Below are 10,443 nucleotides of genomic sequence, written 5' to 3'. Positions count from 1 at the left end.
TGAACAAAAACTACATGAATACATACCATAGGATATAAATTTGTTGAGCTTACAAACATGAGTTTGTGCAAGCCAATATAGAATACAGGATGGATCAATGAATAACACAGAGGCCGCAATGAGTCACATCCGATACAACAGATATTTTTTTAAACATATACATTTTCACTGTTCTTATTCGATAAATCTCTCCTACAGCGTAAGCATGGAGAAGTACTGCTCAAACTCTTTATCAATGGTCAGTTTTTTGGGGCTCGGTGGAGTCTCTGCATTCAAAATAATCGAAATATTTCCACATTATTAAGGGAATAAAAGGAAAATAGAAAATAGGAGATCATCTTCTCAATTACGTAACTATATTACCTTGGTTGACACTCCATCTTCCGGATGAAAGAACATAATTATTTGGAGACGGCTCATCGGAGCATAGCATATCTTCAACTTCCTTATCTGTACATTCCTCAATGTTTTCATTTCCAAGTTCTAAGCAATTGAAATCTATGTGGGTCCCATATTCTAGGAGGTGCTCATCGAAATTCAAACATGCGTGTGGTCCAAAATCATTATGAGGAAAATTATGGTCTCCGCCAATATATGGTTGTTGGACTCTGTCAGCACCGGATTTTGTAAATGATCTGCTCTCCAAAGAATAGAGGCTATTCTTGAAAAACTCCAACTGAATTTTAGCTTCACCAGATATAGACATGGCAGAGTCTGAGTTTCCACCAAAACTATTGCTATCTTGTGCTGACTCTAGTTCTGATTCACTATCTCTTGCCCCAACAACAGTTTTACCCTTGCTTAGGAGTATGTTAAAGTCTTCTACTCTCAGGTTTTCATTAGATTGAGACTCTGAACTAGAGGTTCGATCCCAGCATTTATGCTTTGGGAGAGGCAAGCTTGATTGCCCAGCTTGAAATTTTCTTTTCTTGTTCAGGTAAACGAAGCTGGATTGCAGTACTTTGTTGACATCAGCACTGCAGTGACAAGTAAAAGGTGAGGAAAAAGTCTACATTTAATGATAAACTATGTCGGCAATAATAATTTTGGCAATACTTTAAGGGGCCAAGACTCGAGAATGAAACGTCAAGAAAAGAAGTGCATAAAAATTCAATCCTCTCTGTCATCCCACCTTGGGTTTTGAAAGTTAAAGATGATCGAAATTTGGCACCATTTAACAGTTAAACATGAATGGAAAGACAATAAGTATTAGTAAATCTCTGTTTAAAGATTGACAAACTTCTTTTGATGATAATATTTACCAAAGACGAGCAATTTTGTTTAGGTATTGAAGCATTTAGCTGCAAGCCTATTAAAGAAGGGAAAAAGAAGATTGTAGGCAAGGAAAAAGCATATCAATAGTGGAAAATAGTTGAAACTAAGTCCTGATTATCATATTTTCGGTTGAGTGAGCAGTGCTAACTATAAGATATATTTGTGTAAACCAGCTAGGAAGCAATATAATTCTTGGCAGCTGTATGGACTTGGGTTTGTGTGTCAGGTGCAACGCAAGGGCATTACGGTGTCAATTGATCAACTCTTCAAGTCTTAGGACACAGTGATGCAACTGAATTGTCAAATAGACCAATCTTTCTTCTTCTATGACCACAGCAGAATGTAATTCTATTTCCAAACAACACCAATATAGGTGCTTCATCCACCTTCAAATGGCCAGTAAATTCACCAATTCAGGTATTTTGTACACATATCTCATGCACACCCATACCCATTTTAATTATTTACTTTAAAAAAACAAAGAACCCCCTGACCCACCTTTGGCAAGACCAGGGGTAAAAAACCAGATATGTGCGACCACCCGTTAACCTCATATATCGGGAAGAAATATAGCTAATTTGTGTATTATGAATAGTCAGTGTAACTTGTAAGATCTCTGTCTTTCTCTCTCCAAACAAGAGCAACTCAAGCATTATTAGCACCATCATCAACAAAGTGAAAACTTCAGTGGAGTCCTTCCAAGTTCCAACTTATTCAAACCCCTCGCATCTCAACTAGAGTTAGCAATCGATAAACAGCAACAAGTATATAAGTCATGAATTTTAACCTTCAATTACCCTTTTGTTTGTTTCCAACAAATTTTATTATTATCATTATTTTGGATCAGCAACAGAGGGGTTACTCCTGAAACAATCCTATAATTAAAATCATCAACTAAAAACCCTAAAACCCACCATAAGATAGGAAATTCGAAGTACGTTGCGGATCCAGCAGAGAGATTTATCAATTTCTTAAACTAGTAAACATCAAAGATGAAAGAATAGACTCAATAACTTGCTATTCTCTGCAAAAATTGTACTGAAAAGTAAAAGTTCAGACATGTAAATGTCAAAACCAGAGCATAATAAATCAAGTCAAATGAACAGTCGGTAAAAGCAAAGATTATTGAAAACCCAGAATCGAAACCTGTTAATTTCAGATGGGTCTCTGTCGTCTTCCTCCATAACACCGTCTTGAGTAGTCGATGAGATTAGGCAAGAGTGAGATAAACAAACAATTAGGTCTCACTGATTTAACCGACTCTACACTTGGTGAGTTTCATGCACCCAGTGTATCCAAACCTCCTATGATTTTTCACGTTCTCTCTCTATCCACTCTTTCTCTCCCTCTCCTCTCGTCTTTTCCCTCTCCTCTTCCATCTTTTACTCTCGTCTTTGTTAAAACACCAAGCCCATACCTAAGGGGGTGCCCTCCCCGATCATAGTATATAGTTGGCAATGGCAGCCCTCTGCCTTTACTAAATTGACCGTTCATTCAATCATATTTTTAAGTTGAGTTAAAATGTCATGTTTTTTTATTCATATGACGAAATTTGCCACATTAGTTGTACATAACATTTTTCACGCATCATTAAACATATTACGTTTTTGATATTAGGATTTAGCTCAATAATTTAATAATCACACTATAAAGCATAGTAAAAGAGAGGTTAAGAATTCAAACTAGGACTTTTCTTAAGTGTGCAACTTACACCTTACACTTACGCCTTTCTGTTTGCTGTCCTGTTTTATATTTACACCTTCCACTTACACCTTTTGTGTTGGTTGCATATGGTGTGCAACCTTAAGAGATTGCACACCATAACAGTACCCTTCAAACTAATATGGTAAAAGCGAATCTTTTTAGTTATAATCTAATTATAGAAAAAGTTCAGAAGTTCGAGTTGATAGAATAATAACGAATCTATTCAATTGTAATTTAACTATATAAACTTATTAATGTCATCTTTGTCCCCCAAAAAAAAAAGAAAAAAAAAACTAATCTTAAGTTTTTATTAAAATCTCACTTTAGTTCTAATATTTTTACTGTGTTCTCTTTATAATTTTAGTCATTACGACTTCAATTAAGGTGTAAAAAATTAGTTGCCACAATTGAAAATGGAGAAGGTTAAGGTGAAAATTAGTAAATGTACAAGGTTCTAAGGGTAAGTAACCTTATTTTCAACCAATACATACGAGCGTGTCTCATGTTTGAAATTAAGATTGAACCATTCAATCTGGTCTTTGGGCTTATTTTTTGACTTCTTTTTGATAATTTGAATCGTTTAATATGTAGAACTTGTCGAGTACTATATCTTTTCAAAATATCACATTGATCGGATATCGATATCTATTTAATCGTATCAGATTTGTATTTTTTAAAAAAAAAAATAGACGGTGAAAAAATAAACGATTGACAAAAATTTGATCCAATCAAATAACTATTGATATCTGATCAATGTGATTTTTTATAAGAATATAATACTCAACAGGTTCTACACATTCAAACGGTTCGAATTATCGAAACGGGACCCAAAAATAGGCCCATAGGGCAGACTAAACAATCTAGTCTTAATCTCAAACATGAGACAAGCTGGACCCAAAAAAATGAAAGAAAGAAAGAGGTGACAAAAAAATTTACTAATAATCCTCCCCCTCCCCCCCACCCCAAAAAAAAAAAATTAATAAAATAAAATAAAATAGCAATCAAAATTATGATATCTTCTTTTATTTTAAATTCTCAAAATAAGAAATGATGCATTGAAGTTGTTAAACATTTTTTTTTTTTATTTCTTAGCTAATTTTAGGATTATCAAGGTTAGTCTCATATCAGATATTTAGGTCTTGTTTGGCAAGTGACTTTTTTAGTCAAAAAGTTAAAAAGTCATTAAAAAAATTAAAAAACCAACAATTTATATTAAAAAGTAAAATATTTCATTTTCTCTCTACTTTTTGCACATCTTTTCGTAAAAAATCAAAAAGTCATTAATTTTTTATATTATATTTTTGCCAAAAAACCAAAGAGTATGTTCCCAAACGAGACCTTAGTAACTCTCTAAATTCTCTCACAAGTAAGTGTAATTAGAAATTTTTTGTCACAAGTACAATTTAGAAAAAAAAAATCTTTACAAATACAAAAGTTTGTATTGCTTTTCCTCTTTATCTTTTTTACCTTTATTAAGACCTATTTTGGGAAGATGATTATTATCAATTTTTTGGTTAAAGGCTGATTATAATTAATTTTTTATGAGAGATGGAAGTGGGTTATAATTTGGGAAGTGGATTATAACCCACTTCCCAAAAGACTCCTAATTAACAATCAAGTTCTTATTCTATTTTTGTTAAAAAACAATTATATTCTCTTAGAGTATCTCAAACGGTACATTAAATTTTTCATCAAATTTGAGTAAAAGTTTTATTTGATATCAAGTACTTCAACGGAGATTTTTGAAGTTTTTTCAAAATATCGGTCGATCGGGAGAATGTCCGACATGTTGACCAGTCAGTATAAATTTTTCATAAATTTTTGCCTTTAGGTGTTCCTCTAGGGGGTCGACCGAGTGGACGACCGGGGTAGTGTAATTTTTTCACAAATTTTTATCTTGAGGTGGTTATCTGGGGACATCCAGAGAAACATTTGGAGAACATTCAGTGGTAAAAATCAAACGATTATGAAGTGATTTAATGAAAGACACATTAATACTTAGTTTGATTAAAAAAAGTAAAATCTTAAATTTTATACTTATTTGATAAAACCGTTAAAATAAAAAAATAAAATATTTTTTGTCAAATTTGAACTTGATGATAAGTTAAGTAGGGAAGATAGTCTTATACAAATTGGATAAACAGGGCGCGTGGGATGAGTTGGTTAAAAATTTAGTCGCTAATTAGGACGGAACCATCTTCAGGTCACGTGGGGTTAGCTGGCTACAGACACGTGGTTCTGTGGGCCCCTCGTCCCATGTTATTTACAAGTCCACCCGTCCCTAAAAAAGATTGGACCGTCCGATCCGTGTCCATGAGCCCGTACACAAATTCTATTTTTATCATCAAACTGATTTTTAAAATATTTTATTTATTTTTAAAAAAATTAAAAGTAATAAAATTAAGAAATTATAATTATTGGATCAATAAATAAAGACCTAAAATATTAACCAATTAATTTATTAAAATAAGACTAGGATAAATCTACAAACTTGGACTAAACAATCTAATTCTTGTTTTAGGATTAGACATGAACTAAATCTTTCAAAAATTAGTACGATAAATATGTCACTCTATTTATGTAGTGTGATGTTTTTCACAAAAGAAAATAGCAAAATACATTAGATCTTTTATCCATTAACTATCTAAAAGAGATGAGTCAATATTATTCTAAATAAAAAAATTCACTAGGTTATTAATAAAAGAATACCATGTAAATAATATCTCATGTTATTTGAAAGTAGTTGAATAATTACCAATTTATTACTCAACTCCCACCCAGAATATTCTTATAAAAAATGTAATGGACTACGAAATAGGACAAACACAATCAATGATATATATTCTTATATATAGTTTTTTTTTTGGGTAAGTATCTTATATATAGTTAATTAATAACTAACCTAAAGTATGGGGAAAGAAAGGGTTGCCTTGCCTGGCTTGGAAGAAGTGGTACCAGCACCATGCTTAGCATCCACAGAACAAAAACAATAGTGTGCCATAGAATATGCCTCTTTATCATTAGGTGCTTCATCCATTACAACATTTTTTATGTCAATTTTTTCGTTATTTTTTTTAATTGGAATAAATAATACATTCAAGTGTATTTAGAGAAATTACTAATAAAAATTACACATGATTATTGAAAAATAATTTTAAAGAGAATCTCAGAGAATTAATGACAAGTTTCATATCGACCTAATCAAACTTGTCGAGACCATTTAGAAATAAATTCCGGCTAATTTGTTTTTTTAAATTAAAAAAAAAAAAAAAATGAGTCCGAAGTTAAGCAATGAGTTGCCACCCCAAACCAACTTTCCTGGTAGGTTTCAAATATTCAAAAGCACATTCAAGTACTTTCACTCAAATCAAAAACAAAAAAGCACTTCCAAAAGAATAAGAATGCTGGAATGAATAACAAATTGCATTAACCACAACAATTTTCAATTTTGCAAAGTTACAATAGTTACAACTTTATACTTTTGATCAATTGAGATTTTGGTGGGTTAAGTGGGGATCGCAATGATTCCCTCTTTGTACATGAGATGTATCAGCAGAAGGTAATGATCCTAAACTCTACATTATCCATATAATCACCAGACACACGTACCTCTATCTGAATGTATCAAAAACTCGCTACCCTCCTTCATTGTGAACAATAGTGGGAAAGCAAAGGGTGTTCGTGGCACTAATCTCATTATCGACCTAACTTGCATCAGAAAGCTTTAAGAAATACAATTCTGGTAGTATTTACCAACTGATAATTTGTGCCTTTTCTCCCTCTTCAACTTCTCAAGAACAGTGTACAAGCAGCAAAATTTGTAAAGGGAACGCCAGAGACTTCTCTATCATTCTCTTCACAGTTAAAAAACCAAAATTTCCCAACCAAACAACAGTGCAACTCATTTTGATGCTGACGCACTCATTTTCTCATACGCTGTCCGGAAGCGAAGACCAGAGCCAATATGCCTTGACGTGGGAAATGCCCAGCAGAGGATGTTTGGACCCAGCGCCTGAAGCAGTTATGAATAAGCAGTTACGGCAAAAAAATTAAGTAACCAAGAAATGTTAAAGAAAACCAGTATGACTTCACAACAATCTATTGGTTTCCAGGCAATAAATTTGAGAGGTCTCTGACTACAAGTTTTTTACTAGTAAGTAGTAACCACGGTCATCTGGTCAACCAAATAGGTTTGAGACATTGATACTCAGTCAGTGAAACACACTCCTCCTCAGTCACTGAGAAAATGGAGCGATTCCAGGAAAACAAGAAAAATAGAGAAAATAATTCTTTACCGAATTCAGATTTTCATAAGCACCAAGATCATAAGGATGTGAATAGACATCCCCTCCTTTCTCTGCAAGCCACATAGCTCTCACTCCTTCATGGTACTGCAAAAGCATAAAACAAAGCAATCATGATCATAAAAATGGTTTGGCCATCAAACAAATGATCAATGAGCCAATGACAAATAATGCCAATTTCTTCCAACCTCTATTGTGGTCTTATTTCGCAAAATGAGGTAGATATGCCAACCCAAAAGAACGCTCAGAGCCACACTTAATGGGACAAGCAGCAGCCCAGAAATGACCTGGAAATGGAAAGTGATAATTAAACTGACTTATATGAGAGAATGTAACGCAAGCCAGATAAATAGACTGTCGGTGATATTACATATATAGTTCTGAAAGATCCTTCACGCTCATCTTTTTCAGAATCATTCATCAGACTGCCCAGAAGCAAAACCTGAAAACATAATATAGAAAAAGTTACTTTCTTGAGCTTTTTCCATTAATCAAACTAAGCAGCTAAAAACAATTAACAAAATTTTTTATACCCATTACGCATAACATAATTAAAATGCATCAGGAGGCATAGATGAATGCAGTCATAGCATAGATAAAACAATCAAAAAAATTTTTACATTGGGGGATAAAGAGTCAAACATACCAGCGAGTAAATGCATGCAATTACAGCATACAGAACGAAAACGAAGAAGACCTTATAGTTTGCGTGTCCCACGCAATTGTTCATCCATATGCAATGGTGGTCCTTACATTCAAAAGGCAGCACTCAAACACATTACACAGAATATTTGAGAAACTGCACCAAGTATAAAATTAATCATGCGTACCATTCGCAAAACACATCTTTTACATACACGGCAATGATGTGCACGGGGTGGCTTGTAGTGAGAACACTTCTGGCAGTATCTCAAATCCCCACCCTGTGAAATCAACTCGACATAAAAGTCAGTCTGCAAGAATCAAATATCAAGCTTCGGATAACTAATTCCAACTTCAGATTAGTGTCATTTAGTTCTATTTTTATTAATTTAATTCATGTAATTCACAATATTTACAATATTTATTTATTTTATTCCCAGTTCAGTTACAATGTGAAACAAAGGAGCATTTCAATTCAATTTCAAAACGCCTTGCAAGGTTTTCACTATTCTTAAAAATATTACTACACCTGCAACTTGCATGACTTCAATAAAAAGCCCAAATACCCAAGACCTAATTTCAAAATCCCATTTTTTTAGCAGGTTTCCACAGTTTGATACATACAAAACAGCATCCACCAGGTGACATAAAAAGGGGTGATGTGACAGGACATCTCAACATAGAAGGCTTAAAAACACCTTCTACTTGATTTTGGTTAGCTACTAATTTATTTTTCAGTCATAGGCCAAACCACTTCAAGATACTTGAAAGTATGGCCATTAAATTTCTACATGATTCACATCCCAGCAGCAAAGACTAGCGCGACAAACTTGATTACTACATTCTCAAATCAATACCAAAGGGGGATCAAAATAGGCATATCATCAACCAATGAAGTAGTATTTCAATCAAATTCTTCTTGTACCTTTCGACTTATAAAATAAAATGAAAACAAAACATCATAAAAATTTGTTTTGTCATGTCAAGAATCAATATTTCTCCTAGCAGGGACCAAGTCCAAAAAAATAAGAATGGTTGTAGTAGAAGAGAGCCTCTGTAAGGCGTCTAATCCCATCTTATGATCATATGATATATCCAAGCAAACTAAGGCTTTTCAATTGAATTGAGTTGAGTAAAATATCATAGCAAAATCACTTCAATTTGAAATCAGAAGACACCCAATTCTTGAAATACATCAGCGGAAAGTTAAGGTGGTTCATTTGACAGTAATGTAACAATCTTTCACAAATTCCCATAACAAAAAACAGTATATATATCAGAAACCCATGTCACGGCGATTGTCCCAGTGACGAAACAACATTGAATTTGTCACCAAATCAATAATTGAATAGAGTAATATGAAATTTTAATCTCACAAGAATGAATTGGTTAACACAATCAAGATCACCCAAGAAAACAAGATGAGCTCAGATTGAAACAATTGCGAAATAACGCATCCAAAAACAAAAACCCTAAGAGCGAAGAACGAGGAAAAAAAAAAGGAAAAAAAAGTCAACGGCACCGGAGGGGAGTTGAATGAAATACCTTGCGCTTGATCTCGTGGATGGGGTTGTCGGCGTCCTCGACGTCGGGCGTGAAGGTGTCGGGGACCCGACCCGGATCCTTGTAGACGGCGGCAGCGTAATTGAAGGAACACATGAGAGCGAGGGCGGTGAAAACGACGGCGTTCATGATCCCGGGAGAGGACCCGAGGCCGAACCACTGGTCCACGAACACGAACACCGTCGAGACGTATATGTAGCCGATCGCCGTAATCACAACGGTGACGGGTAGAGAGAATCGGCAGCTCTTCTTCATTTTGATCGGAAGGCTGGAGGAGATGGGATGGAGAGGTGGTGGTGATGGTGGTGGTGGAGTGGTATCGGAGCCACCGGCGTAGGGAGCTTACGACGGCGTCTCCGGCGGTTGGGGGGTGAAAATGAAAGGGAAATGGGGGGGTTTGGTTGGTTTGGGAAATTTTGAGAGTTGTGGGGGGTGGAGAGGGTGGCGGGTGAGTGGTGTGAGAGAGGGTCCAGGAAATCTAGATGGTGGTGGCCTCTCAATTTTACTATTATGGGCTTCTCTTTTGCTTTGCTTTCCTTTTACGATTACATTATTAACATATTTTTTTGGAAATAAATAAAATATGGAGCTCTGCTGGGGACCCAGCGGGATGACTCCAGCACCCCTTCTCCACGTAGGTGGCTGTGGAAGTCTTCAAAAAAAAAAAAAAAAAAAATGAAAAAAAATTCACCAATCAAAAAAACAGAGAGTGGTGGGGTCTAAATCTTTTATGTAAAATATGGGAATAAATTGTATTGGATAAATTACACTGACACTCTTGAAATTTATATTTATTATAATCTTTTCACTTATTTTTTGAAAATTATATCTTTCTCTTGAAATTTAAAATTTTATTATAGATTCTCCCTTCAACAATTTAATTTTTCTGAATACTAATTTTACCTTTATTGGGTAAATTACATTGACACCCCCTCACATTTTAGAAATTACAATC

General features: G+C 34.5%; 2 protein-coding genes across 3 annotated transcripts; both read right to left on the bottom strand.

Moving 5' to 3' along the window:
• LOC114316846 (protein FAR-RED ELONGATED HYPOCOTYL 1) lies at positions 1-2,905 on the bottom strand. The gene is made up of 3 exons (XM_028263528.2): positions 2,422-2,905; positions 364-977; positions 1-266 (listed from the first exon to the last, which is right to left on the bottom strand). The coding sequence occupies exons 1-3, from the start codon at positions 2,457-2,459 to the stop codon at positions 193-195; spliced, it is 726 nt and encodes a 241-aa protein (XP_028119329.2). The 5' UTR covers positions 2,460-2,905; the 3' UTR covers positions 1-192.
• A 3,476-nt stretch (positions 2,906-6,381) lies between these two features.
• On the bottom strand, positions 6,382-10,188 carry LOC114316844 (DHHC-type zinc finger family protein). 2 transcript variants are annotated; one of them, XM_028263527.2, is made up of 7 exons: positions 9,471-10,188; positions 8,114-8,206; positions 7,930-8,031; positions 7,654-7,725; positions 7,472-7,570; positions 7,275-7,370; positions 6,382-6,991 (listed from the first exon to the last, which is right to left on the bottom strand). In XM_028263527.2, the coding sequence occupies exons 1-7, from the start codon at positions 9,741-9,743 to the stop codon at positions 6,881-6,883; spliced, it is 846 nt and encodes a 281-aa protein (XP_028119328.1). In that variant the 5' UTR covers positions 9,744-10,188; the 3' UTR covers positions 6,382-6,880. The 2 variants fall into 2 exon arrangements, with proteins under 2 accessions (XP_028119328.1, XP_028119327.1); XM_028263526.2 differs by having other exon boundaries at positions 8,114-8,236; positions 9,471-10,039.
• Between the last annotated feature and the right edge of the window lie 255 nt (positions 10,189-10,443).

Source organism: Camellia sinensis, chromosome 3, assembly GCF_055761805.1.
Source record: "Camellia sinensis isolate YWXY chromosome 3, ASM5576180v1, whole genome shotgun sequence".
NCBI classification, from domain to species: Eukaryota; Viridiplantae; Streptophyta; class Magnoliopsida; order Ericales; family Theaceae; genus Camellia; species Camellia sinensis.
The sequence above is the reverse complement of the archived record's forward strand: the minus strand, read 5'-3'. Positions and strand labels throughout refer to the sequence as shown.